Source organism: Octodon degus, unplaced genomic scaffold (genome assembly GCF_000260255.1).
Source record: "Octodon degus isolate 3935 unplaced genomic scaffold, OctDeg1.0 scaffold00113, whole genome shotgun sequence".
Taxonomy (NCBI): domain Eukaryota; kingdom Metazoa; phylum Chordata; class Mammalia; order Rodentia; family Octodontidae; genus Octodon; species Octodon degus.
The window spans coordinates 5,335,583-5,349,056 of NW_004524689.1; the positions used below are offsets into that span (position 1 = coordinate 5,335,583).

The window sequence follows — 13,474 nt, forward strand, 5'->3', positions numbered from 1 at the left end:
GAGGGGAGGGGAGGGGAGAGGGCAGGGGAGGGGAGGAGAGGGGAGAAGCAGACATACTAAGCTACCTGCCAGCCTTGAGAGCTTCCTGGGAGGAGAGATCTGTAGGTCCTTGGTCCTTGGAGTTTGTGGACCATGAGTTCTATAAAACTTTTGCTGGAGGGGGCCTGCCATTAGCTGGGGGCCTGCCATTAGCTGGGGGCCTGCCTGCTTAAACGAAGCATTCAGGCTCCGGATGCTGTGGTTCAAAGCCAGATACTCTCACCAAACCAGAAATGCTCTAAAGGCGTCTTTTTTTTTTTTGGGGGGGGGACTGGGGATTGAACTCAAGCCCTTATACTTGCCACGGAAGCACTTATTCCACTGAGCCATCTCCCCAGCCCTAAAGGCATCTTGAGGAGACCAAAACAAACAAACAAACAAAAAAAAAAACAACTTTTGCTGGAGTTTAAAGGGAGGCAGCCTCCCAGCCAGCTGGAGGGAAGTGACACTCTGCTCTGCCGGCAGACGCTGAGTATCCACCCAGTCCCATCCAGACCCATGAGACCCAGCTGTGGGCTGTCGCTGTCTCTCTCTCTCTCTCTCTCTCTCTCTCTCTCTGTGTCAACATCTCATACTATGTTCTTACTTTTTCCTTGGAGACAGGGTCCTGTTAGTCATTAAGTTTTCCAGACTGAGCGAGCGTGAATCTGTGATCCTCCTGCCTCAGCCTCCCAGAGTGCTGGGATCACAGGTGTGCACCACTGGGCTGAGTGACTAATCTGGCCTTTTGTCACCCCTGGAGAGTCTCATCCTGGATCACAAGCTTCCACCCAGCCTTCCAGACAGAGTTCTTGAAAACCTCCCCCCTTCCCAGCGCACCCGCCCATCAGCTAGCTCCTTGAGGAAGGTGCAAACCCCAGGAAATGTCAACTCCTCCGGGCGCCAGCAGGGACATGGCGGTGCTTTAGCAGTCCAGCAGTCTTTCTGCGGCAGGTGTGGGGTGACGAGCCGCAGAAAGGAAGAAGTGGAGCCTGCCTGCCTTCTCCTCCCTTCCTTCTTCCCTCCCATTTTCCCTCCCTTTCTGCTTCTCCTTCTCCTTCCTTCCCTCCTTCCTTCCTGTTTTTCTCCGGTACTGGGGGTGGAACCCCGGACATCTGCCCTAAGCTACATCCCCAGCTCTTTTTATTCAAAAGCTCCTTAAGTCACTGAGCTGCAGAGGCTGAGCTCAAGCTTGGTGATCCTCCTGCCTCAGCCTCCCACAGTGCCACGCTCACAGGCCTGGGCCACCCTGCCCGGCTCTTCTTGTTCTGCACAAGATCAGCACCTCCTCTGTGGCACAGACCTGGGTTCCTGCGGCACCAAACAGTGAAACCCCACTTCCTGGGGGCTGTGGATCTCGAGAGGACCCGGTCGCCTCTCCCCAGGTGTGGTCAAAGTAGGGAGGCACTGATGGCACTGTGCCCCATGCAGGTGGCAAACATCCTGCTCAACGGCGTGAAGTACGAGAGCAAGCTGACGGGCTCTGGAGAGCCTTCGGAGCAGCCGCTGTCCCTGCGCCGCCTCTGTGCCACCATCTGTCACATGCCCAAGGCCCTGCGCAACCTGTGTGTCAACCACTTCCTGGGTGAGCATGCTCGACCTGGGGCGGCTGGAGGGGAGCAGGGAGAGTGCGGTATGGGCGAGAGCCCGGCTTCTAGGTGCTTCCTACCATCCTTACCCCAGACAACTGCCAGGGGACCAGGCTGGTGGCCCTCCCAAGCAGTCCCCAGCTGAGGGACATGCAGCTTCCCCAGGGGTGGGGGCACCTGGGACTCCACAGAGCCAAAGCCCCACCCCAGAGCTCTAGGACAGCTCACTGGGAACAACAGCCCCCTCTGGCTGTGATATCCGCCCAGGTGTCAGTGTGGCCGATCTTCAGCTCCCACACCCCTGGGACCTTGAGTGGAAGGGCCCCAGGACCCCACTTGCCTTGCATTCCCTCCATGCCCCGGACAGCCAGACACTGGAAGGTGGGGTGACCCAGCACACATGGCCCTGCAGGAGGCAATGAGAGGTGGGCTAGACTCCGGCATTGCAGCCTGGGTCCTGGGACCTCGTGTCATCCCAGCCGCTGGGACCCGGGCCGAGGAGCCAGCACAGTGCGGCTTGGGGTCCGTGGAGCTGGGCTGGACCCTATGCCCGGGCACACAGCAGGGCCCTTGTCACCACTGCCACAGCAAGCCCGGTAGTCCCTTTGGGCAGCAGGGTGCGATCACCTGGTGGGGGGGCCTTCGGAGGCGCTCAGTGGAAGCGGCCCAGGCTGAATCCCACCCTCTGCCTCCAGGCTGGCTGTCCTTTGAGGGCATGCTGCTCTTCTACACTGACTTCATGGGTGAAGTGGTGTTCCAGGGTGACCCCAGGGCCCCGCACGCGTCTGAGGAGTACCAGAAGTACAACAGCGGTGTGACCATGGGCTGCTGGGGCATGTGCATCTACGCCTTCAGTGCCGCGCTCTACTCAGGTGTGCCGGCGACACTGCTGTCCTATTGGCAACTGTGGGTTGGAAGGGCAGGCGGTTCATGTCTCGGCCACCATACGCCATCCAGGGCTGGCAGCAGATGGGTCCCGGGGGAAGCCACCCGGCTGCACCCTCGGCCCTTGACTCTAAACCTAAGGCCATGCTCAGCTCTGGCCCTAACCTCCCTTCCCCATTCGCCACCTCAAAGCCAGCAGCCCTTCTTCATTCTAGCACCCTCAGGAAACGGGCCACGGCACAGTGTGGACCTCAAGCTTCCTTCCTCGTGAGGCTGAGCCCCGCGCAGACAGTGTCACTGTGGGGGAGGCAGCAAGGCTTGGCACGCCCCAGGGCCTGGCAGTGATGTGTGTTCCTGGGTGGGTGCTTGCGCTGTTGGGTGCAGGTGGCCTTATCTGGCCCAAGGGTGGGTTCTCAGCAGCTGTAGAGATGCCACCGGCCATGGGTAAGCTGCGGGGCCCTCGGGTGAGGAAGAGAGTAGGTGAGAGCCCAGCAGGGTGCAGGGTGGCTCAGAGCCCATGCCGACCTCTGGGGCCAAATGCGCCAGGCAGCCTGGGTTCCCCAGGGCCTCTGGTTGGGGCCCCAGGGTAGTGGCACAGGGTCACATCCAGATGGTCACACGTGCCTGCCCCCCTGCAGCCCTCCTGGAGAAGCTGGAAGGCTGCCTGAGCACCCGCACGCTCTACTTCATCGCCTACCTTGCCTTTGGCCTGGGCACCGGGCTGGCCACGCTGTCCCGCAACCTCTACGTGGTCCTGTCACTCTGCACCACCTATGGCGTCCTGTTCTCCACGCTCTGCACGCTGCCCTACTCTCTGCTCTGCGAGTACTACCACAGCAAGGCGGTGAGTGCCGCTCCTCCCCAGCAGCCACCTCCAGGCCACCCTGCTCTGCTGGGACGGCCGGGAGGAGAGGCCCAGCTGCACAACAGGCAGACTTAGGAGTCAGCGCCACCAACAACTTGGCCACCAAGCCAATGACCTGTGACCTCCAGCCTTTAAAACTCTCCATGAGCCAGGGGTGGTGGCCCACGACTATCACCCCAGCAGAAGCAGGAGGATTGCTAAGAACTTGAGACCACCTTGGGCTACAGAGTGAGTTCAAGGTCAGGCTGAACTACACAGGGAGATCCTATCTCAAAAACAAAGCAAAAAGATTAAAAATCTTGATGAATGCAGGGCATGGTGGTCCACACCTGCAGTCCCAGCACTTGGGAGGCCGAGGCAGGAAGAGCTCAAGTTGGATCCCATCCCAGGCAATCTGGCAATGTAGCAACACCTTGTCTCAAAGTAAAAAACAAAGGTCTGGGGATGCTGCACAGTCTAAAGGCTCCAGCTACCATCCCCAGTAACACACGCACACACGCACATGCACACAAAAGAAAAAAAATCAGAATCATTGGCAAATGTCCACGCTGAGTAAGATGGTGGACTGCTCAGCCGCAGTGCTCAGCAGCAGCATGGTGTCTGCCCCGCGCACTCCGAGGGTGCAGGGCAGGGGAGGGACACCGAGCCCATCTGTCCCTGTTCTCCTAGGCACGGATTCTCTCTGCCAGCTTTGAGAGCAACCCCCAACCCCAGAACAGTTCACAGCTCAGCCCTGAAGGCGTGCGACTCTGTGGCTGTAGGGCCACCACGGTGTCTTAAGGCATGCATCACCCCAAAGAGAAACCCTTCAGCCATCGGTCGCCCTAGCCAACGTGCATGGCGCCACCTGCCCCGTGGCACATAGCAGTGTGCAGTGGTCCCGGGGCTCACCCTGGTGGAGCTCACGTCCACACTTGGGTGCTGTTTACACCACGTCACCACGATTGTTTTTTCTTTTTTCTTTCTTTCTATTTTTTTAGACAGGGTCTCACTCTGTATCCTAGGCTGGCCTCCTGTGGATCCTCCTGCCTCGGCCTCCCAAGTGCTGGGATTAAGAGGTGTGTTCCACCACACCTGGCTCCTACCATGCGTTTTGTTTGTTTGTTCGTTTTGTGGGGGTGTTTTTTGCAATAAATGTGGAACTTCAAAATAGTTGCTTTAAGATATTTCCTTGCCTTTTGAGCACAGCAATGCACGCCTGTAATCCCAGCTGGTCATGAGGCTGAGGCAGGAAGATCGCAAACTGGAGGGCAGCCTGGTCAGTTTAGCCAGGCCGTGTCTCAAAATCAATCAGTCCTTCCCTGGCAAGCACAAGGGCCTGAGTTCAATCCCTGGTTCCGCAAAAATAAATAAATAAATAAATAAATAAATAAAATCAGTCAGTAAAAGGGCTGCGACATGGCTCGGCATCACGGAGCTTGTCTTGCCTAGCAAGCAAGAGCCCCTGGGCTGTTTCCAGTGCGGGGGTCAGGGGAGGACACAGTGTGCTGCTGGCTGAGTGCCCGACATCCCTCACCAGTGACCCTAGCCAAGGCTCAGCCTGTGGATTGTCACCCAGCTCTCCCAGGTGTGAGGACAGGTGGCCAGGTATCCTGGGTCCCCTCCTGGGAGGCCGGCAGTGGCCATGAGGATTGCCCCTCCCTGGACCCCATGCCCCTTTGCTGGGCAGAGGGCCACATCTGGGGCAGTGGGTTGTCCTTTCCAATGGAGATGCCTGCAGGTCCCTTGCTGGGTGGTGTCACAAGGGTCCTAGGATGTCCCAGGGACACAGTGTAGCTTAAGGTGACCCTGAGCTGACATCTCAGTGTTTGGGGCAGTGGGCAGGAGGGGGCAGGGCTCTCTCTGGGTGGGCATGGGGAAGAAAGAGGACCCAACCCGGGGACCCTCCTGGCTGTGCCCCACACGATGACCCTGGGGAGCAGGGAGTGCTGTGGAGATGCAGCCTTCTTCAGGTCACCCAGCACCCCGTGTGTCCCCAGCCCGGCTCACAATCCCCTCTCTGGCAGTTCGCAGGGTCCGTCGCAGATGGCACACGGCGTGGCATGGGCGTGGACATCTCGCTGCTGAGCTGCCAGTATTTCCTGGCCCAGATCCTGGTCTCCCTGGTCCTGGGGCCGCTGACTTCGGCTGTGGGCAGCGCCAGCGGGGTGATGTACTTCTCCAGCCTCGTGTCCTTCTTGGGCTGTGTGTACTCCTCCCTGTTTGTCATCTACGAGATCCCCCCAGGAGATGCGGGAGAGGAGGAGCACCAGCCGCTCCTGCTGGCTGTCTGAGGACCCTCCGCCACCCCCACTCTGGACTCTGCCTGTGCCTGAGAGCCCAAGGGCCGGCTCCACTGGAATGTAAATATCGGGTAAAATAAAAGACAGCAGCAAAGCCCGGGGCTCCCGGCCTCTCCCAGGGACTCAGGCAGGGGACACTGTAAGGGGAACTCGTGGTTCTCAGTCCCGGGTGACAGTGCCACCACTTTGTACCCCTGGGAAGACATCTGGCGGTGGCTGGAGATAAATGGGGTTGGGACAACTCAACTCAGCAGGATGCACTTATGTCTAGGGCTTTGCAGACACCCTATGACACATGGAGCAGCCCACCAAATGGTGCCCCAAAGGCCAGCAGTGCTGAGGGAGGGACAGCCTGGTCCCTGGACCACACCGCACTCTGCGTCACAGGGTTACGTATAGGGTCTGTCACGCATGCACTCGTCCTTCTGTCCATACATTCACCCATCCAGTCTTCATCCATCCTTCATCTGCCCATTGTTCATCAATACATCCATCCACACATCATCCATTTTCCCAGCCACCCATTTATCCATCCATCCTTCCTTCCATCCATTTATCTACCTATCTATCCATCCGTCCGTCCATCCATCCATCCATCCATCCACCTTTCCATTCATCCATCACCCAACCACCCATCATCGATCCATTCATCCATCCATCCATCCATCCATCACCCAACCACCCATCATCGATCCATTTATCTATCCATCCATCCATCCATCCATCCATCCATCCATCCATCCATCCATCTTTTTATCTATCAATTCATCCATCCATCCATCCATCCATCCATCCATCCATCCATCCATCCATCCACCTACCCACCCATCAATCCTTTCATTCATTTATCTGTCCTGCCCTCCCCTTTCCTTCCCTCCTCTTTCACTCCTTCCCTTCTTCCTTCCCTCCTACCTGCTGGAGTTCGGAACTGAAATGTCTCTCAAAGGCCCACACGTTGAAAGCTTTGTCTCAGCCCCTGGTGCAACTGAGAGGCGGGGACCCTAAGAGATGAGGCCTCACAGAGAAGTGAGGTCACCGGGGAGCTGGAGACCCACTGTCCCGCCCTGGTTCCCAGCTGCCAGGAGGTGATCTGTTTGCTGTGTGGCTGTAGTGCCCTGTGCTGCCACCAGAGCATCAGGGCAAGTGACTAGGGACTGAAATCGCAAGTGCACAGCATGCCTCTCTGCGGACTCCCAGGGACTCTGTCAGTAACAGGAAGATGGCACGCTCACACTCACCCATCCATCTGCAGGAAGGTGTCAGCCTGTGCCCTTGGATGTGGCAGGGTCAGGGACCCACCCTGTGGAAGCCATGGGTGGAGGGACAGATAGGTGCCAGGCAGGACCAGCAGGGGTGAAGGCTGCTGAGCTGGGCCTGGCCGTGGGGTGCAGCTGTCGCTCTGGGGGCGCTGTCCTGAGGCACTCGAGGGACCACAGCAAGCCTCAGCCTGGGGAAGGGTGCACTGCCCGGGTAGGAACTGAGACCGAGTGGGCCAGGCCTTGCACCCACCACTGCCTGAGTCCCTGCTTGGCAGGCTCAGGGGTCTCCCTTGCAGGCTGGGACCCTGGAATCCCTGCAGCAGGTAGCCTCTGATCCCCTTCCATAATGGAAACCCCGAGGCTCCTGCCTGCTGTCTGGGCCCCCAGTGTACCTCATGCAGGGAACCTGGCCTCCTGTGGCTCTGCAGCCCCCACACCTCAGGGCATAGTCCCCTGCTTGGGGCTTGGGGAGACACCCACCCCATCACAGCAGCCCCAGCAATCTGGAGCCCACCACCGGCTCCAGTGGGACCAGCTCATGGACTGGTGCTCTGTGGCCAGTTCGAGGGTGCTGGCAGGGCCACAGTCTCCATGGTGCGCCATGGCCCCCTCCTGCAGGCCACAGCTGCCAGTCAGAACCTCCCCTCCATGACCGTGGGCTCCCCAGGCCTCTCTCGGTGCCAGGGCAGCAACCCTTCGGGTCCCAGGAGGCTTGGTCCTGCCATACCTCCTTGGCCTGACCTAGCAGGTGGTGAAGCTCCCTGCGGCCTTGGCCCCAGCCTCCTGGTGGTTTCGGGTTTTCCCTGCTGTCAGACCTGGGAGCTCTCCCCAGAGCCTGGGAAGTAAGACACTGCTTCTCCACTTGTCAGTGGCAGCTGCAGCCTCTTGCCTGCACACACCACTGGGGGGAGACCCCAGGAAAGCCACCCTGGCCACTGCAGACCACAAGGCCTGTAGCCTCATCCATCCAGCTCATCTTCCTGGCGTGCAGCAGAAGTGTCACAATCCCATTTCACAGACCTGCCGGGTCCCGGTTCGCAGGCTCAGCTCAGAGTCAGCAGAACTGGCTGCAGAAGCCTGCTCTGAGCGCCTCAGGGAGAACGTGGGGCTGTGAGGTCCCCCAATGGTGGCCTCGTCCCCACAGGCTAAGCCCTGGACAAGTGGGGCCCCTGGGACCACAGCAACGAAGGGAGGAGGAGCTTACCCTGTGCCCGCTGGCTGAGACTCACCCTCTCAGGCACTAACCCTGGAGCAAGACCTGCCTTTGCTCCATGCCTGGCACTCCCACTGCGAAGCCCACAGCCCAGCCACACCACTCTGGAGCAGCTCGTCAGAACCTGGCCATACTGGGGGTAGGGTGGGTGGGGCCTGAGGTGGGCATAGGTTGGTGGCACCCTGGGTCCTTGGACACGACCATTGGGTGAGCCTCCGGCTCGATGAGCTTTTGCTGAGTGCAGGCTGCACGCAAAACTGCTGATGCAATGTGGAACAACAGAGGGGCCTCTGCTCCAGACAAAGCCTCTGCTGCCTCCCAGTGTCGGAGCCTCAGCCCCACACAGGGCCACGGTCCTTGTCCCCCGTATACCCTCCTGCCACGTTCCCAGCCCTGCTCGGCTGCCGCCTTGTCTACTTTGCCCTTTGGTGCTCCTTGTCAGAGCCATCATCCCCCGTGGCGCCTGGATTCCTGGAGTCAGTCATCCACGGTCACCACTGCCACCTGGTGGCCAGGACCAGGAGTGAATCCACTCTGCAGTGGAGCCATCGGCTGTGCCCAGCTGGAACTGTGAAGAGCAGACAGAACCTGGGAGTGAAAAGGGGTCAGGCTCACAGAGACCTTCATCCTTGAGCAGCTCAGTGGCCTCAAGAGTCCTCCTTCGCTGGCACAGGTCTTCTAGTCCTGAAGTCCTGGCTCCAGGTCTCATTCCTCACAGCATTTGTACCCTTCACAGGGCCACCCTGTGAAGCAGATGCCTCAGCTCCCAAGTGCGATGTCCACCAGGGTGGGAGAGGGGCAGCAGAGAGATGGGAGGTGACAGCATGAGACCAGACCTGGGTGAAAGGACCCACTCTCTAGTCCCATGTGCCTACATCCAACGGCACCTCTGCATCTGGCACCCAAGGCCACCTTCTGCAGGGCGCAGCCATCCACCCATTCACGCAGCTAAGAACATGGAGCAGGTGTCTCCCCAAGGAAACTCGGTCCAGTAACGAGATGCCCAGGTGGGGGCAGGAGTCCCATACACAGGGACAGGTTCTGTAGCCCAGTCCAATGTGTCCACGTTGGCGGCAGCTGCTAAATTGGCCACCTTGGGCAGGAGACGTGCAGGAGCGGTAATCCAGGTCTAGAACAGGGGCTGCCCGAGCTCCTGGGGCAGCCATGAACCCAGATAGCACTCACGGAAAGGAGCCTCAGGTCTGAGGGCCAAGGAGTAGAGCTGCACCCCACGAGAGCGCCCAGGGAGGGGCGGACCGTGTCCAGGAAGCTGTGGGCCAAAGCCCTTCAGGGGTTGCTCCGAGTCCAGGGACTGGGTGCGCCCCTGCAGCTAGGCACAGCTCCCCACCAGCTCTGCTGAAACTAGGGTTCCCTGCACCGCCCACCTGCAGATGCCAGGGCCAGTCCCTCCACATCTCCGTGGTCCACAGCAGGATGCATGTCAGCCTGGTTTGAGGTCCCATCTGATTCAGCCAGGGCTGGGCCAGGGGATGGCCCTGTAGGCAGAGAGGTCCCTGCGGAAGGCCCTGACCATGGCTGATCCTGACCCAAACTCAGCAGCAGCAGTACCAGGGATTGTACGGCCTAGACACTGACCCTGGAGGGCCTGTATGCTTGGGACTTTGTCTTTGGGGGTGGGTGCTGCCCCTGCTGGGTTTGTTGCAGAACTGTGCTCGGGCCCTGGGCCTCACACACTGCCTTTCCCCACAGGGCGGAGCCAGAAGGGACTCTGTTCCCAGAACAAGGGGAAGGTCCAGAGGGCGAGGGCTGGCCTGGGACTGCTACTGGATACTGGCTCCTTCTCGTTAATCCTGAACCGCTTCCTGAGTGTGCGGAGGACAGCAGACCGAGGCCTGAGAAATGGCCACACTTGAGGGAGATTTGCGGATCAGTGGCCCTGTCCAACGAGGGATGATGCGATGAGGTCGTGGGCAGTCATTCCCGTGTTGGGAACCTTTGAATTCTGTTGGTTAAGATACAGCCTAACCTGGGAAGCAGGACTCCTCGGGGACAACTGTCCCCTCTTGGCTCCCTCTACTCTCTGGGGAGTCTTTCGGTACTTCTATGTATGCTCTACTCCAACAGCTTAGAACATCAGTGTTCGTCCTCCACCCCCACCCCCAGTGCCATGGTCTACCCTTTCTATGGCTGAATTCCCTATTACACACAGTGAGAAAACCTGTTCCTCCGGCAGTGGATGCTGGGTTTCCCATTGTGGCCGTGGCTGACACTGCTGCAGTACCCGGGGCGGGTGGGTGGGTGGGTCTGTGTGGGGGGGTCTTGACACTGCTATCACTTCCTTGGCGATGTTCCCAGTGGTGGGACAGTCAGCATTCCTAGGGGCTGTCCTGATTTGATTCCATCATGCTCTGCAGAGCAGCATGGCACTGGGACCCGGTCTGGCTACCAAGTCGGGAACTGCCATGCCTCTGCAGCCTGGCAAGCCCAGCAAAGGTGCCCGCCCTGCCTCTCCTGTATCCCAGGTCCTGATTACCTCTAGCCACCTGCTGCCTAGGACGCAGGAGTGGCCCTGGCCACTGACACGTGTCCCCGCACCTTCCACCTCTTGCAACACCCAGACACCCACCACCAGTCTTCATTTCCAGGACTGGCCTCACCCACTTGAGGACTCCTGCCCCCTGGTGGTCACAGCTGTGCCTTACAGGCTGACTGCATGCAGCACCACCACAGTGAGGCCCTCAGTAACCACAGGCTACTCTCCAGCTCAGTGGGACCTGAAGCTGCTGTCCTAAGCTGATTGGGGTGGCACTCACTGCCCACACGGGAGCATGGGATCTGCCAGTGAAACCTCTGCCTGCTCTTCTTGGAAGCAGCTGGGAGCAGTGGAGCCCAGGGCTGTTCCCACATCCCCAGAACAAGACAGCCTGGCCCACACAGGCATAGTAGTAGTGTAGCTTGGTTTTATTTATGTCCACAAATATTTCAAAAAAATTACAAAATACTCAAATGGAGAGAACACAGAAGTCACGATTCTGGGTGTCTACTGCTTACACTGTGTTATCTCTGGCAAACTACTCATATATACATTTAGCTTCAAGATATATAGAAACGTAGCAAATCAGAACGGACACTCTGCTCTGCTGCAGTGAGGAGAAGCTCAGCCTTGACGACATGGAGCGAGACACATACAGAACACCGAAAGCAAAACCAAACTTCAAACGGAAGAAGGAAACTCCAAAGAAAACAAGCACCAGCTTCATGGCCACAGGAGGCCGGGCGGAGCACGAGGGTCAGGCTGGGGGCTTCCGGCTCCAGAGAACCCGAAGCCCTAGGAAACACCACCTGCAAGTGGCTTTCAAGTGCAGACTGCAAGTCTGTCACTTTCTCTTCTTTGGAAAAATGGGTAACAGAGGAGACCAGGTTCAACTGAATGGTACATGTGGGCTCTATCCAAAGGGAAAGACACATGAGCAAGGGAGGTGGGGCCGGCAGGGTGTGCCCGTGCTCCGTGCCATGGGCAGAGCCAGCCTGAGGGCTGGGTGCTGGTCACCACCCCTGTGCCGAGGCAGCCGGAAATTTCATGACAGAGTTCATCTGAACTTGCCTCCAGTAAGGAACTAAAGTTAAGGCAGAAATGGAATGAGAGAAAAACAAAACGAAAACCAAACTACAAACATTTTCAACAACAAAACAATCCTATCTGTCCCAACTGAAACCAATGTGGTTGATAGAAACTGGAGAGTGCTGTGCTGCTGGTTGGTCTAGAGCCCGGGGCTGAGCGCAGGCCTGCTGGGTCTAGGACAGCCCTGTCCTCTGACCCCATCCGGTCCCCAGACCCACACATGGGGCCACAGAAGGGACTCCTGGGAGTCTGAGGACAGGAGGAGCTTCAACAGATGCTGGCGTGCCTGCTGCGGCTTTGAAAAGCTTCTGGCTCCTGGGGGCGGCAGGCCCTGCTCCTCGCCAGTGGGCTCGAGGCTGGGCTCCTGGTCCCAGCTCTAGGAGGCTGCTCGGGACTCAAGTGGTTCACCAGTCGCATGGGTCAGTGTCTGCACCTGCTGTGCGGGCACAGGTGCAGGTGCCATCCACACTGCGTTCACCTCGGGTCTCGCCTGCACAAGGAGATCTGAAAGGTGACACGCACAGCTGGGCAGTTTTCTAATTCCTTTGGCAAGTGCTACGTCCTGGTCTTTCCTGCGCTGAGTTATCTGTATGGAGTCATTTTCTGGAACTTTCTTGACTGTTCATGAAATTTCAGAGTATTATAAAGGCAATTTATCCAGAACCATCAAATGTGTGTGCACAGAACTGTGTAAGGAAATCTGCCATCAGGCACACAAAAATCCGTGCTTTCCATCCCACAAGACAGGACACGGTGGCAGCAGGGCCCTCCACACACCTGTGCAAAGCGGAAGGGGCTTGCACTCACACATCTGTGCCTCAGCCTAGCACGCACGAGCGACAGAGCACGCCGAGCAGCACAGGGGAGTTCGCCGTGGCAGCTCTGCCAGCCCAAGTGCTGTCACTGAACCTGCCTAGTCCCAAGCTCCTGCCTGCTTGTAATTAGTAACACCCATCGGCTCCCTTTAATTAAAGGGATAATTATATATAGCTTTTTATTAAAAAATCAACTCTGTATTCTGTCAATAGCTGGTAGGAATCCATAATTAGTGACATGGCTGGAAAAAATAGAACAGTAGTTTGTGGAAGGAAAAGAAGGCTGTTCTAAAATTATTTATTTACAGACATAAAAAGCCATGCTGCAGAACTTTCTCAAATTATGAAGATTTCCTACAATGTATTAAAATAAAAGATTCTTTTAAAAATTATAGCTCTTGGATTGCAAACTCATATGCTGCCACCTGCACACCCGCAGGCCAGAGCCCACGACTCAGCGTGTCTGCGCACAGTGAGGGTGGGACAGGTCCTACACCTGCTGAGGGGTCAAGGAGAGGAGGCGAAGCCACCGTGCTCACAGGGGTCCGGATGTCCAGCCCAGTCCGGGACTCACTACGTTTCTGGGGAGTCATGCAGGGAGACCCAAGCCAGTCTCGGGAAATCCTCTCAACAAACGAACACTATTATGTGATACATTTTTAGTTGTGGGGTTTTTAAATATATAAAGAAATCTTTAGAAGATATTCTTTTTGCTTTTGCAGCTGCTACTGTATGTAAAAAGTCCTGTTTCTCCCCCCAAGAATTGGGGTTTCCACAGCCAGCATTAACAAATAAATAACTTATAATTGCTTGTCACCTTCTTTCTTCAGTCGGCTGAAAAGAAAAAAACAAGATCAGGCATCAGACCAGGTAAGTGACAGGCGTACTGGATGCCACTGTACAAGCCTGCTTGCACCCCCAGGCCACAGGCACTGGCCTGGGCTTTCGCTGGTCATGCCACCCCC

General features: G+C 57.6%; 2 protein-coding genes across 9 annotated transcripts in view; one reads left to right on the forward strand and one right to left on the reverse strand.

Moving 5' to 3' along the window:
• Slc45a1 (solute carrier family 45 member 1) overlaps positions 1 to 5,704 on the forward strand; it is a 17,044-nt gene extending 11,340 nt beyond the window's left edge. The window contains exons 6-9 of the mRNA XM_023699561.1: positions 1,450 to 1,603; positions 2,303 to 2,479; positions 3,131 to 3,336; positions 5,364 to 5,704. Of these exons, the coding sequence (XP_023555329.1) occupies positions 1,450 to 1,603; positions 2,303 to 2,479; positions 3,131 to 3,336; positions 5,364 to 5,630 (804 nt within the window). The 3' untranslated portion in view covers positions 5,631 to 5,704. The remainder of the gene's footprint in view (positions 1 to 1,449; positions 1,604 to 2,302; positions 2,480 to 3,130; positions 3,337 to 5,363) is intronic.
• Positions 5,705 to 11,018: 5,314 nt separating this feature from the next.
• The window catches only part of Rere (arginine-glutamic acid dipeptide repeats), a 451,075-nt gene continuing 448,619 nt past the window's right edge, over positions 11,019 to 13,474 (reverse strand). For all 8 annotated transcript variants that reach the window (XM_004639633.2, XM_023699557.1, XM_023699553.1 and 5 more), the window contains one exon: positions 11,019 to 13,343. In XM_004639633.2, coding sequence (XP_004639690.1) covers positions 13,310 to 13,343 — 34 coding nt within the window. In that variant the 3' untranslated portion in view covers positions 11,019 to 13,309. The remainder of the gene's footprint in view (positions 13,344 to 13,474) is intronic.